General features: G+C 41.5%; 1 protein-coding gene across 1 annotated transcript in view; it reads right to left on the minus strand.

The window, feature by feature from the left end:
- Positions 1-16,039, minus strand: part of DNMT3A (DNA methyltransferase 3 alpha) — an 806,037-nt gene that overhangs the window by 320,960 nt on the left and 469,038 nt on the right. The window contains exon 6 of the mRNA XM_030198633.1: positions 7,167-7,313. Coding sequence (XP_030054493.1) covers positions 7,167-7,313 — 147 coding nt within the window. The remainder of the gene's footprint in view (positions 1-7,166; positions 7,314-16,039) is intronic.

A 16,039-nucleotide genomic window follows, 5' to 3' on the forward strand; every position in this document is an offset into this window, starting at 1 on the left:
ACCTATAGCGCAGCTTAGTAAACTGGGCCCTTAATCTTTTTTTCTTAAAATAAGCTTTCAAAACCATTACCTTATCTACATCCAGGGCAAAACAAACCAGCAGGGTAGAGCGTTGAGTAATATCATCCTGTGAACTCTCTAAAAATGCGGTCAAGTTCTCCATCATATTAGGATGAGATGACAAAACATCATGCTCCCCCACTGCTGTGATTCCAATACTCTGTTTGGCAGATAATAACATTTAGAAATCAAAATGGAATCAGCATTAAACAAAACCAATATTTTTTTGAAATATTTCCTCAGTAATATCTCAGCAGATAATAAGGGACAAACTGGAAAATGTAAGCATCTTAGATTAGATTACCTCAAATGATTTTCTACAATTTTGAGTTGCTTATGCAAGTATAGGCTAACCTTAATAATGGTGAACAACACCAAGCTGATACCGAGAGTCTAATTTCTTTAGGGAAACGTCTCGTCTAAAGAAGATATTTTAGAGAAACCAGTTTTAAAATTGGACATTACTCAGGATGATTTGGTGACATATTTTCAAGAAAAGATCTCTAAAATACAATCTGAATTGCAGAATGAGAGAAGTTCTCCAGGACCTGTAGTACTAGGACTAGTGATAGAAGTTATTGATGGAAACCATCTTTCAGGAACATCTGCTGATCGGATCTGGAGTTCTTTCTCTGTGGCTGATGAAAATTCTTACCTATGCTTACCAATTTGGTTAATCAACTTTTGTTGGAAGGAAATGTGCCTTAACAATTGGGACACATTTTATGGACCCCACTGCTAAAGGGTTCTAATTCTGACCCTAGTCTCTGTTCTAATTATAGACCGGTTGCCAGCATCTCATTTTTAGTGAAAATGGTTGAGGCAGTAGAGGGAATACAATTGCAAGACTATTGGGCTCATTTTCGAAAACAGAAGGACACCCATCTTTTGACATAAATCAGAAGATGGACATCCTTCTCACAGGGTCGTCCAAATCGGTATAATCGAAAGCCGATTTTGGACGTCTCCAACTGCTTTCCGTTACAGGAGGAGGGGGAGCTGCGTCTCTGATGATCAGTTAGAGAAAGCTGACTAGGCCTAACCTAAGGTGGAGGAGGAGATAAAAAGAGAAGGCTGACAGAACAGGGGCGGGTTTGGAGAATGCTGTCTGTAAGGAGTTTCCTAGAAGCAGGGTAAGCAGAGGAACTCAGTGAAAGGGGCCTACCAGAGCCCAGCTGCCAGAGAGGAATTATTCCTATTTATCTCAAGAGGTGAGTGGGTCAAATTAAGTGAATCCCAGCTCTGCCCCCTGAGAGATCCAGCTTTATGGTGTGAGTCTCCCTGATGTATTCTGAGCACATATTTAGAAGGAATTCCTAATGTTTACATTTAAGGGAGGAGAGTAACTTTCTCATTTTTATATTTCCCTAGAGAAAATACTTTTGAGGCTGTTTCTGGGATATTGTTTTCTACTGACAGACCAAAAAGTACTAGTACTAATGCTATCTAGGGTACTGTGAAGGTTTTGTGGTTTTTTTGAGAACTGTTCTATGAATATATCATGCAGGATCATTGAAAGGAGATGGGGTGTCCAACCTGGGACTCTGAAGAACAGGGAGAGTCCTACCTGGGCTCCTAAGGAGGAGTTATTTACAGGAGTATGCTCAGGATCTTGACATTAATACCTTGACATTTTGTATTTACCTAATTTTCCCTTTACATAAATTATTTGCGGGATTCACCAAATAAAGGCGTTTTATATAAAACTATTCTTTTGGTAGGAATTATTTCTTTTTGAGCATTGTAAACATTTCGGTGTCATTTTGCTTCCCCTGTCCACTAGAAACTGTTTACTTTGATTTATCTTTTCTACATATTTTTTCAGTGTTCCTCCTCCAGGGCTACAATTTCCCCTACGCTACAATTATATTGAGGAAAATGTACTACCGAGGATGGGGGTTTGTCCATGGAGAGGATTTACATTTCTAGGAGATTTGAGGGAAGCTGCTCATAAATCGAGGAGAGACTTGATGGTAGGAAAGAGGGACACATATTGGTCTGGAGAAGGGTGTAACTCTAGTTGTAGAAGCAAGGAAATACTACACTGATCATAAAGAAGCAGGGTAAAATAAAGGAGGAATAAGATACCGGAGAGGGAGACAGAGGAGGGATGGGGAGAGAGAAGGCTGTGTGCTACTGGGGAAGAGAAAAGCCTGTTACAATATCTTACACAGGAGCTACTATTCAAGTTCTGCCACTGCTGTGAACAGAGATTCTGAAGTTCACACTATGATGATATAATGTTTTTTTTCTGCAGTCTGACTCAGCTATAATTCACTACAGCGATCCAAGGGACTGTGCACAAACACCCAACAGCTGGATGCAGCCATCAACATGCCTGGTTGCCCAGAGGAAATGAGCATTCTCAGTCTCCATACTCCTCAATCACCCTACTACCTCTGGTCTTTAGAGTCTCTGATGCCTGCCTTGAACCATCTTTTGCATACTGAGGGAATTATGCAAAGAAGCAGTAGACTCAGAGCAGAGGGGGCCCCCTCATGAAGGTGTAGCTGTTTTCTGTCTTATGTGTATTGTGATCTGATCAAATTTTATTTAGTTAGTTATTGGGATCTATTAACCGCTTTTATGAAGAGATTCACCCAATTTGGTGTACAGCAAAATGGGCCCTGAAGTGGATAAACAACTGGCAAGAATGTTCCACACACCAGTGTAACAGGATCATTCTCTCCTGAGCTGCCTGCCATTATACTTGTGCTAACTCCATGAGTCATCAGGCCCTAAAAAGACTCCTAGAGGAGAACTTTGCATCTCACTGCAGAGCTCCCAACTCACTGCTTGCCGTGTACTCCCTGAGCCCAATGGCCCTAGACTGGATCCCCAATGGCCACCACTGCTTTGAGATTGTTTCTGCTCTTTTATCGTAGCCAAAATTAAGAGTTTACTGCTGCTTCCAGTATAGCAAATTCTTCCCCCAAACAGACTGTGAAAAGGGAGGGTGAAATAGGATCCTGTCCTGTAATAAAGGGCTACAGTACATCCATGACCTTACCCACCTAGTTGTTATGCCTTGCAAAAGTATTCATACTCTTCTGCATTTTTACATTCTGCTGTCTAAAAATATAATTAAAAATGCATTAAATAGGAGTTTGTTCCATTACCTACACCACATGCTTTGTGCTTTCAACATGAAAGAACAATTGTGACTGTCTCTGGGAAAACATGATTAAAGTCACGGACACAAAATGTTGAGTGGCAGATTTTCATGTCATGGGTCTATGCCTTGTATGTTATCTAATCTATGATTTTCTAACCACCTGTTAATAAAAATGAACTCAAAGCGTTTTTATTAAGTACTTTTGGAGAGGCTGTTTCTGATGACTTTAGTCATGTTTTCCCAGAGAAGGTTACAATTACAGAACTATTCAAAATGTAATTAAGAAAAAGAAGGTCCAAGAAAGCAAACAGGCAGACGATCTGCAAGATCCAATAAAGGCAGCAAACCAGCAGATCGATAGTAAAAAGGATCCAGTTTTTCTCACTACATAAACGCAGAATCACTATGAACTACTAATACACAGGAGACAGCTTTTAACTAATAGGCGACACAACAGTATCACACTTCTTGGTTTCTATACAGCCCCTCACATAGCCCTTGAGATGGTGAAATATGGCAGCGTCGAGCGTTTCAGTTTTTATCTGTTTCAGCATTTATCTGATGAATAAAACTGGATCCTTTTTACTATCAATCTGCTGGTTTGTTGCCATTCAGAAAAAAGAAACCAAAAAGTCTTTATTACCTAAATCTTCACACATCGTGATCCAATGCTTGGTGGAAGCCCCTTTTGCAGCAATAACAGCCATGAGATGTTTAAAGGTAAGTGTCTACTAACTTTGCACAGTGGGATGATGCAGTTTTTGCACATTCCTCTTGGCAGAATAGCTTAAGTTCTATCAGGTTGGCTGAGAATTGTCTATGGTTTGTAGTCTTCAAGTCTTGCCTTAGATTTTCTATTGGATTCATGTAAGGGATATTCACTTTTCTTCTTCCTGAGCCACTCCATTGTTGCTTTTGCTTTGTACTTAAGGTCACTGCTGAAAGGCGAATCTTCTCCCCAGTCCCATGACTTAGGCAGATTCTAGGATCTACCTGTACTTTGCACCATCCATCTTTCCTTCAGTCTTCACTAGCTTCCCTGTTCCTGCAATGCAAAGCATCCCCACCACTTAATATTGCCACCGCTATGCTTAGTGTGGTGATGGTGTTTGAAGGGTGATGTGCTATGACTGTTTCAGGTCACAGATATCACTTAGAATTGAGATCAAACAGATCTACTTTGGTCTTATCAGACCGCAAAATCTTTTCCCACATGTGCGCGGTGTTTCCATGTGTGTGTCTGAAACGCTATGCAGCATATTATGGGAATTCTATAACATAGGGGCTAATGCATGCCTATTACATGTGTTTAGAATAGTGGCATGTATGCACATATGTGTGCATGTACATGCATAAATGCCAAAATTCTAGCTAAGTGCAATTCTGTATATACCCACTTAACTTACAAAGCACAAATTTGCAAGGAGAGTGTACAGATGGGTAATTCACTAGCCACTTGGCTTTTTTCTTCTTAGTGCCTAAATATTGGAATGACCTTCCTTTCTTTATTTGTGCTGAGCAATCATTTAAGAAATTTAAGGTTTTACTTACAATGCATTTTTTTCTCAGGCCTTCAGTAAACAGGTGCTGGGCTCCATCATGTAGCTAGACGCAAATTATTCAGATTTGTAGTTTATGTTTGTTCTTGTGTGTCTGCCTGAATTCTGTCCTGTTTTGAATGGTGTTCCTTTTCATTTGTTAACCTTGTTAGATTGTACACCACATAGACTTACTTGCCAGATTAGGCAGCATATCAAGTTTGCATGAACATTTACATCAGCTCAGTAAGTGTTCATGCCTAAATGTTAAGTATGTATGTATCTGGTTAGAATAGTATTCTATAAAGGAAAGTAGGCACCTATGTTCCAAAAGAACAGGCTCCTACCAGGCGTTCTGTTATAGAATTGCCCTACATATAGTTTTTCTTTGACAGTGTCTTTCTTCTTGTCATCCTCCCATACAGGCCACATTTGTGGAATGATCTTGAACAATCAATATTTTCCCCAGTCTCAGTATGTTTTTTGTAAAGTAATCTTAGGCCGTAGAACGGCTTTCCTCAGCAGTTTCCTTAACCATGGCTATTGACTTTGGAGAGGTGACCTGATCGATGCAATGTCTTGGTGGTAACAAACTACTTCCACTTTACAAAGATGGATCTGACTATACCCAAGGGATGTTCAAGCACAATGGATTTTTCTAATACATTTCCTACAGTTTGTACATTTGAATAACTTTATCTCAGAATATTTTCAGTAATTCCGTATTTTGTTGGACCAACATTCAAAGTGATTTAAATGGGTAGGAGAGGTTCCTGTCCACTTAAATCGCTTGGGACTGCCCAACTGCCAATATTAAACAGTACTAAACTGAGTAATGCTGCTGAACAACAGCTCTGACTGTTTAAAGTGGGCAGGTCAAGGGTGGTACAGCGTAGTTATGTGAGTGCCGGCACCCCGCATAGCTAACCAGGCAAATTTAGGACAGCTTCAAAGCAGTCCTAAATTCACCCATTAGCTATGCAGGCTCCAGCTGAATATCAGCTGTGACCTGCATACATTTTTAATGTAGTTAGCCCTTCTGATCCCCTTCCTCCTAGAATGTCCCCCCGATCCTCTTTCCACCCACCGGAAACAGCCCTTTTCCTTCCAATCCCCCTCCTCTAATCTAACAATCCTCTTGGCAAGGAAGAAAACCCCCCTCCCACCCCTGGTCCCGATGGGCCCCCCCTAGGCCTACCTGTGAACCCTGGTACTTCAGTGGGGGCAGAAGCCTACTCACTCCTGCCCTTAGTCGCTGTAGCAGCAGCAAAATGCCTGCTACGACTTCTAGCGGCTGCCTCACGGTACTTGGTAGTGGGGTAGTACCACAAAGCTGCAAACCAGAGGTTGTAGCAGCAATTTTACTGCTGCAGCAGCTGCTAGGGGCAGGAATGAGTAAACTTTGCTCCTGCCCTCCCTCCCTACTGGACCACTAGGGATCCCAGTTAAGGCCGGGGGGGGGGGGGGGGAGAGGGCTATCGGAACCAGAGGGGTAAGGAGGGGCTCTTTCCTTACCAGACGGGAGGGGGCATCAGAAGGAGCATGGTTTTGGGTGAGTAGGAAGGGAGAATCAGAAGGGATGACTACTTAAGAAGTCCTGGCCACTGTTTAACACATTGCACAGCACTGAATATCTGGGGCTAATTTAGCCGGCGAAGGTCAGTGTTTACAAAAATGCTGACCGCTGTCCGCTGAAAATTGACCCGTGTATGTTTAACCTTTGCTTCAAATTCATGTCACATACTAGAAACGGCTTGATTTTTCATTCAGGAGTATTCAAAATCAAATCAACTACTGTGGCTGGGCACAGGTAAGCTCTATTTAACTTATTATGGACTTCATTAAGGCAATTTTAGGAAACAGCCAATCTGGGTTTGCTATGGAGTGGAGGAGCAGCCCAAAAGAGCAGCAGGCTGTGAACCAGGAAAGCTTGGTTCAAATCCCACTGCAGCTCCTTGTGATCTTGGGCAAGTCATTTAACATCACCTACATTTGGGGACAAGAAAAATACTTACTTTATTTGAATGTAATTCACCTTGAGCTACAACTGAAAGGAGTGAACTAAATCCCTTCCCTGAACTAAACATTTCTACATTGAAAGTGTAGCGTATGCTGTGTAGATCAATGAAGCAACCTCTTACTTTGAATTGTATTTTTTAGATAGCAGAATGGGAATTATACAAAGGTGTGAAGACTTTTTGCAAGGCACTTTAAATACCTCGCCAGCCATCACTACTCAGAACACAAATAGTACAGCATTTTTATTTATCATGTTTTTGAAAATGGCAGGACATACTTTTCTCCTGTCTTCTTTTTTTTTGCATAGACAAAGCAAGCTTAGCTATTTATAAAAAAAAAGAAAAAGAGAAGAAGAAACTTCAAATAAGGAAGCCTGTAAAACTGGGTGACCTCTTGTTGTGAGCCAGTGTGCAAGTCAGAATCTGAGTCCTTACCTCCCTTTTCCATTTGGCCAGCCACTCATCTCTCTTCCTCTTGCTGATGTAATAGGGGTCCCCAGCCTGGAAGGACAGTCTTTGCAGGGGTCTCTGACGCAGGCTGGTTTCCCAGCCCAACCCTCCGCGCAGCCGACCTCGACATCCCTGCTCAAAGGCAGTTAGAAAGAAAATCAATACACCATTGAACTGCATCGAATCACTCCGTCTTTCAATTCTTTGGGAGTTGCATTTTTTTTTCTGTGGTGGGGCATTGGAGAGGCATGTATTTAGGCAGAACTCTGAAATATAACAATTTACCAACTTATTTTTAATTCAGAGAGATTTAGGACCTGATTCACTAAGGTTTTTTCCCCATTCTTTGTGTGGGGAAAAAAGTTGAGTAAATCAAGCCCTTGAAGTCTAAATCTGCTTTTTAAAAATTCATGTCACATGGTATTCTGAGACTTATCATGACCCGTGGCTCAAGGTCATCAGACACAAGCTGGTGTAAAATTTTCTAAAATTATAGACCTGATCTTTTGTGTAGGAATTTAAGGCTACAAGTTCCTGATTTTTCTGGAAAAAGAAATGAAAACCTAAATTGGCATTAGAGCATGTGAACAAGTTCTTTGCGGTCCTTGGTAATTTAGACTGGGTCAGTCCTGGTGGGTTCTTTTTAAACTCTGTCCTCTGCATCAGGAATTTACAGTCCTGATACACAGCAGACTTTACAAGGGATAGGGATTGAATTAAATAAAATAACACATCCTGACCTTGATAATAATTTTAAAAAGTATATATATATGTTATCTTTTGCTTAGGCGGTCTTTTACTAAAGATTAGCTTGAATTATCTGCAGCAGGGCCCATTTTATTCCTATGGGCACTGCTGCAGATAACTCAAGCTAATCTTTAGTAAAAGACCCCCTCAATCTGTTGTAACCTAAGGAAGGGGGTATTAGTTCTCGAAAGCTAGACAAGAAAATTATTGTGCTAGTATAATTCAGATTGAAAACTACACAGTTACAATGTGACACAATGGCCTCTTGCTCTGTATGCAGACTGTGTAGGGAACTTCATAGGGAGACACACAGTAAAGCGTGTCTCAGGAAGGTTACTGGGATTGGGTGGAAGTATATAGGGTCTGTGTAAGGATTGGTGGTGAATATTAATTATATATATGTGTGGAGTGTGAAAGATGTTGAGGACAGTTGAAATGTTGGGTGGGGCAGTAAGTGTCTTATGGGTGTGCAGTATGGGGGTGCCAACTTGTTTGGGGGAGTGTAGGAATGTGTGTTTTGGGGGTATTCTTATTTCCTTTCCTCTTTCCTCTCCCATGCTACTTCCACCTTTCCCTCCACTTTCCATTCTCCCCTACTTCCCATCCCTCTTCTGCTCTTCCTCCTTCTCTCCTCTCACTGCAGCCTAGACAATTTCTTGTGCTAATTAGAGCTACGTCCCTTCTGGCATACTACACACAATTTTTCTGTGGTCAGTAGCCCCAGTCCACATGTCTCTAAGGATCCAAAGAAGGCTTCCCCTTCTCCCTGTTGCACACTCCATCCCTGTCTGCACTATTTGAAGCCACAATGGCAGGGATTCCTCTTCTTGTGCTATGGGGTTTGAGGTCCCAGTGGCACCAGTTTTCTTCCCACTGCCAACTTTGCTCACCTTCTTTGGGTGGTGGAGCCTGACCTCCCTGCCTCCCTGCTGCTTCCTTCTCTCAACTTCTGCTCTGCTTTATACATACATTTGTTTGTGCATGTGCAAACCTATGTGTATTGATGGACAGGAAAAACAGACAGATGGTCAGACCATCCCCAATAGGTGACATTATCAGAGTAAAATGAGCCTAAGAAAGGTTTATCACCTTATACATTTTTTGTTTTTATTTATTAACCTTTATTTTTTTTGTGCAAGCAGGTGGATTAGCACAGCAACTATACTATTTTATCCCTGATCAAAACATTTAACATATTACTAGATGGTTCCAGGTTGGCAGGGTCAAGTTGCTCTACCTCTGGACTTGTAGTATCAGTTTTACTAAGAAAAGCAAAACTAGATGTCTCTAGATACAATGGGGGGAAACGAGGATTAGTTCAATCGGCTTCTGTTGACCAGTAGTTACCTCATAACCATCTTTCCTGTGCATTAAATCAGTGCTGCCTATTGGCTGTAAAATTTTAAAACTGCCTGCAATTATAAATTAGCGAATTATCAGCATACTTCCATAATATTTTAAAGTGTAACTGTCAAGTTATTCCAAAGGAACAACTGGTAGTGCAGCAAATGACATCGTTCTTTGGCATTCTGAGCAGCAGCAATGATAGCACCTAACAGTTTGTTCCCTTCTAGAAGAACAGTTTAGTAGTACAAATTCCTTTATATGTTCAGTCTTAAAATGTAATTCAGTGATTGTGTTGGAGTTATATTTACAGAATAAGATATGGTTGATCTCTGATCTAACAGTGAGGGCCACAGGATAGGACACCTAAGTGAGGATCATCCAGATTTATCAAATGGGCAAGGCTGTGTTAAATTAGAGAAGATGACTCCTTCAGAACCTCAGAGGAAGGATGAGGACAACTAGGTGCTGGACAGGAAAGGACACTAAAGGACTTTGTTGAGGCTTCAGTTCATCATTTTTAGGAGGACTTCATTCCAACACTGGTTGAAGTAGAAAAAGCACAGTTAGATAAAAATCTAATCAAGACTTAAATTAAATACAATTTTTGTGACAGTAACACTGATGAACCAGATCTGCTAAACAAGGCAGAGCAGGCAACTATCTCTAATTCCTTGGGAACAATTTGAACCAGTCTTATGTATACCTCTTCGCAAAGTGGGCCTTGTAGGCCTGCAAACTCTTTGTGAAATGCAGGAATATAGGTCCTACACCAGTTTATTGATGTTAAAAATCAGGACTGTCTGAAAGTGTTCCTGACATACTGGAGAGAGCTGGTAGTACTGGAACACTTATGAAATGTAAATAATTCCTGTTTTTGCTTTTTTTATAACACCCAACTCAAGGCAGTTTGGAATTTCAGCACCTGTATTCATAAAATAAGATTAAAAGTCCCATAATACCATAAACCATGAATTAAAATATCTTGTCTTCCTCTGGGCAAAAGAAAAACAGATCAAAGATGTCCTAAAGGAGTGACCTGAAATGAAATGACTGATGTATGTATGTATATCCCTTTAGAGCTTTTTATTTTTGCTGGGACTGATTTAAGAAACCAGGAATAGACTTGAAATCTCACTTAGGATTGGCTTGGTGTGGAATTCTGACAGGTACTGCTAAGGGCGAGGCCACACAAATTCTACCTGGGTTTTTCCTGTAACTGCCCTAAACCTCCAGATGGAATCTGTGATAATGCTTAATTTGAACAATTTCAGTTTTTACCATGAATTAACCTTTTCACATTTATTATATTTTCTACAGATTTTTAAGTCTGTTCTTCCTTCAACAGACATATTGCTGCAACTGATACAAATAAACTAGAAAGGCTCAAAGAGCTAGAGATTGGGCACGATTGCATTTTCTTTGGAAACAGACTTGATGTGAAAGAAGGAGTTCATTCTATCTTGCCCCTTGAAATACACCATTACTTCAAGCATAACACCTACACCCAGCTAAAGGCTCTGTGCTGCAAGGATAGCTCTGCTAGTCCCTAGTAATTTCAATATTATTCCTGTGGATTCTAGTACTTGAACCTGAGAGTTCACCAAAACACTGAAAAAGGCCAGGATGCCATGGCAAAACAGCTGAAAGAGTTAGGACTGTTGTGGTGTAGACTAAGGTGGTGGACTAAAACATGCACAAGGTTTCTATTGATAAGGGACAAATGGAAATCAGTATTTATTTAGAATTTTCTGCAATAAAAAAGTTGTTTTATAAAACTTTGTGGCTGCTCTAACTACCCTTTTCACATTTGATTAGTTTATGAATTATTACTCCATTTTTTGGTAGACACATTTTTCTTCTTGTTTAAAGTACTGTTTGAAACTCAGGATGTGCATTTTCAGAGAAAATTTCAACACCCAATAGTAGCAAATTTTCTGATGAGAAAAGAACAAAATCTGAATGTCATATTCCATTTTCAGTAGGCAATATGACATATTGGGTTGTACATTCATTAACTGCCTTAAAAACAACTAGTTCATGATAAATCAATTTAAGGAAAAATTATGTCTTACCTGATAATTTTCTTTTCTTTAGTCCTACCAGACCAGTCCAGAACTATTGGGTTATGTCCGTTGATCAGCGGATGGAGAGAAAGAAAGTAGTTGGACTTGCCCCTTAAGGGTATCATATAGCCATAGTATGTTCAGTATTTCGAATAGCCATGCAATGGTACTCATGACTATATCACTTGACAACAGTGAACAGACAATATGAAGTGTCACAAATCAGAAATACCTACACGAATAAAGGGTGCACTGGGCAGGGGCTAGGCACTGCCATTTTGAGAAGGGCAGGCCCAAAGGAGGAGGAGGAGGGAGTAGGTGTTGCTCCTGCCCTTAAACTCACACAAGAGGTATGTAGGGGGGGGGGGGGAGACTAGACCACTGCAGATTTTTCTGAGTTGCGCAGGGGAGGATGGCTCGAGAGGGGGTACATTGAACCACCAGGGATTAGTCATGGGGGGTACAGGGAGGGTGAGGGATCCTCTGGACCACCAGGGAGGTTTCAAAGGTTTTTTGGGAGGTCAGGATTGGGGTCTGCTGGACCACCAGGGAGTTTTAAAGGTATGGGGGGGTCAGGAGGGGTCCAATCATCGCTGGACATGCCCACAAGAGTTGTACCTACCGCACAGCTCTTGTGGGTTATGGGCAAGCGCCAGGAATGCTCGGACCCTTTTACTGACTAATGCTCAAAACTAACAGTGTGCACTTAATTTGCATGTTGTTAGTGTTGAGCATTGGTCTATAATTCTGACACAGTGTTTCTCTACAGCACCTGAGTTTTTGTGCATCGGGGTCTGAGTTATGTGTGTGAGATGTAGCAGACTGATGAAGCTAGAAAATAGAAGCCCTGGAATCTGTCCAAAAAAGAAATCAAAGAAATTCAAGCAGGGTGAGTTTCTGGACTGGTCTGGAAGAACTAAAGGAAATAAAATTATCAGGTAAAAAATTTTTTCCTTCCTCAGTGTCCATACCAGACCAGCCAAGCAGTGCCCAAAGAAGTTCTTGGAGATGAACACATGGCTGCACAGTTGCACAGATGGTGTCTATCTGGACCAAGGGATGATTTTCTAAAAGCTGTTGAGCAGAGATGGTGTCCATCTATCAAAGAAGGGAAGAAGCATCTTCAGCATCAGACTGGCTTAGAATTGTTGGTGCTTGGTTATTAAAGCCCCCAGGTAAATGAAGCATTAAATACCTCTACACAAATGGGAAAAAGGGGCAAAATCTGGAAAGTAATGTATCTTAATGCCTGGAGTATGGGAAATAAGGTTCTGCATATAGCGGCTGTGATGGATGAGGTTGATTTGGATTTAGTGGTGATCACAGAGACATGGTTCACAGAGAACCATGACTGGGATATAATTATACTGGGCTATAATCTGTTCAGGAAAGACAGGGTAGGAAGAAAGGGAGGGGGTGGCATTATATGTTAAAGATAATATTAAAGCCATACAATTGCAGAACCCACAGGATAAGGAAGAATCACTGTGGGTCAATATAGAAAGAAGGAGTGGAAAATGTATTTACATTGTTGTGATATAACAAAGTTACTCACCTGTAGCAGGTGTTCTCTGAGGACATCCAATGAAGCCCAGCATGGATGCTACCCAGCATTCTGGTACATTCTGAAGCTTTTGGTAGCGCTGCACTGCTCATGTGTGGGTGCCTTCCTGCCCAACATGATCATGCAGGACCAGCAGTGTAATGAAAAAGCTTAAGGAATACAACTCTTAGGAAAGGAGGGAGGGTATGTAGCAATGTGTCCAGCTGTACTCATAGAACACCTGCTACAGGTGAGTAAATTCACTTTCTCCAAGGACAAGCAGGACATCATTTACCACATATGGGAATCCCTAGCTACCAGGCTCAGCGAAAACAACAAAGAATGCACAATAGGGACTTGCAACAGGCAAGGTCAACCGGGAACCAATTAACCTAGAAAATATATACAATCCCATTGTATAGGTGCAGCCTGGAACAGAATAAAAATGGACCTAGTAGGGTAGAGTTGGATTCTAGACGCCAAACAAATTCTGCAGAACAGACTATTGCATCAGGAATCTTGCTCAAGGCAATAATGAAATGTGAATCTGTGGCCAGAACACCACGCTGCAGCTTTGCAAATCTCCTCAATGGAGGCTGACTTCAAGTGAGCTACTGACACAACCACGGCTCTGATATTGTGAGCTGTGACATGGTCCTCTAGAGTCAGCCCAGCCTATGCATAAGTAAAGGAGATGCAACCTGCTCACCAATTAGATACAGGATGCTTTCTGATGGCTGCCCCTTTGTCTTTGGGACAAAGAAAACAAAAAGCTGGCTAGACTGTCTATGGGCTTTAGCTGCTCCAGAAAGAAGGCTAAGGCTTACTTGCAGTTCAAAGTGTGCAGTGCACTTTTGCCAGGATGGGCATGAAGGTTTGGGAAAAATGTTGGCAAAAAAATTAACTGATTAAGGTGGTAATCTGACACCACCTTTGGAAGATACTTATGATGAGTGTTAAGAACCACTCTGTTATGATGAAATTTTCTATAAGGTGGATCAGCTACTAGGGCTTGAAGCTCACTAACTCTGGTGCTGAAGTGACCACCACCAGGAGCAAAACCTTCCAGGTCATCATGCTATACTCTTCATAGTTGAAGCAACTGTCTTCCTTACCTTTATATCTCACTATGGAATGAAGAAGATCCAAGGTACCAAGGAATCTACAAAGCAGACAAAGGAGAAAGACTGCCCCCTATGACAATGATCTCAAGAATGTAATTGATAGCAAAGTTGGTGTATTAATACTTCATTTCATTTTCCCCTATTGAATATATTGGATTACACTCATTTGAAACCTTTGGAATGATAATCACAGCTGATGGCTGAGGGGAGATATGATTGAGGTCTACAAAATCCTGGGTAGTGTAGAATGAGTAGAAGTAAATAAAATTTTTTACTCTTTCAAAAAGTGAAAAGACTAGGGGACGCTCAATGAAGTTGCATGGAAATACTTTTAAAACAAATAGGAGGAAATATTTTTTCAACCAACAAATAGTTATGTTCTGGAACTCTCTGCCAGAGGATGTAGTAACAGTGGTTAGCACATCTGGATTTCAAAAAGGTTTGGACAAGTTACTGGAGAAAAAGTCCATAGTCTGTTATTGAGGCAGACATGGGGAAGCCACTGCTTGCCCTGGGATCGGTAGCATGGAGTGTTGCTACTATCTGGGTTTCTGCCAGGTACTTGTGACCTGGATTAGCCACTGTTGGAAACAGGATACTGGGCTAGATGGACCATTGGTCTGACCCAGTATGGCTATTCTTATGACCTCTGAAGCTGGTATTTGCTGAACACGGCTCGTGTTGGGTCTCTCAAAAAGATCACTTTCCATACCGATTCCTGAGTCCTACGTGCTTTTTCTTCGTTATTCTGACATAGTACATTGCAACCTGATTGTCTGTTTGGATGTGTGCTATTTTGTTTAGCAGCCGATCTCTGAAAGCCTTTAAATGCATTCCAAATGGCTCTCAACTCTAGGAGATTGATGTGAATTTGAGTCTCCAGAGAAGACCAACAACCCTGGGTGTGGAGCCCATCTACATGAGCTCCCCAGGCCAGGCTGGATGCCTCTTTTGTTAACATCTTGTGTGGAGGAGGAGTTTGGATTGGAAGTCCCATAACCAGATTGGACCAAACTGTCCATCACAAGAATGACTCTTTCAGTTTGGGAGTAATGGAGACGATGCCTACTAGGTTCCCTGAGGCCTGACACCACTGGAAAGTTAGGGTCCACTGAGCTTCTCTCAAATGGAGATGTGTCATGGGCATGACATGCACTTTAGAGGCCATGTGACCAAAGAACCTCAACATCTGTCAAACTGTGGCCTGCTGGCTTTGGCAGATCTGCCAAAGCAATGACTATCAAAGTGCTCCTCTCTGCATTTGGCAGGAAGGCCTGCACCTTTGTTTAGCAGGGCTCCAATGAATTTCAATTGTTGAACTAGAATGAGATGGGACTTTGGGTAGTTTATAACAAACTCTAGTAGCTTCAACACTCACACAGTTCTTTGTATTGATTCCTGAGCTCTGTCTTTGGATGTACTCTTGACCAGTCAATCATATAAACAGGGAAACACATGCATCCCCAGCCTGCATAGACACGCTGTGACTATGGTAAGGCATTTTGTGAAAATTCAAGGAGTGGACATGAGGCCAAAGGGCAGAACTTGATACTGGTAGTTTCCCTACTCGCAATCTGTGAGATACTTTCTATGACATGAACGTATCTGTATATGAGTGTAAGTATCCTTCAAGTCCAGTGAGAATAGCTAATTGTTTGCCTGAATCATGGGAGGGTGCTCAGGAAGACCATTCTGAATCTTTCTTTGACCAGATGTTTATTCAGGGCCTTTAGGTCTAGGATGGCACAGAATCCCCCTGTCTTCTTGGGCACAAAGAAGTACTTGAAATAGAATCCCTTCCCCTCATGGACCTGTAGAAGAGAATAGGGTTCCTCTGCAAACAAGGCCTGATGCTGAGAGCTGAATTTTGATGCTTGTGGCGGGCAAGTTGGAGAAAATTGTTGCCAATTTGAAGTGTAACCCTTTGAAGAACCCCTCCAGTCTGGGATTAGAAGGGGCCATCTTGCTTGGAAAAAATTCATCCTCTCTACCACAAGTAAGCCATCCAGTTATTTTTACTGTGGCTCTGCTCTT

The sequence above is a fragment of the Microcaecilia unicolor genome, chromosome 3 (genome assembly GCF_901765095.1).
Source record: "Microcaecilia unicolor chromosome 3, aMicUni1.1, whole genome shotgun sequence".
Classification (NCBI taxonomy): domain Eukaryota; kingdom Metazoa; phylum Chordata; class Amphibia; order Gymnophiona; family Siphonopidae; genus Microcaecilia; species Microcaecilia unicolor.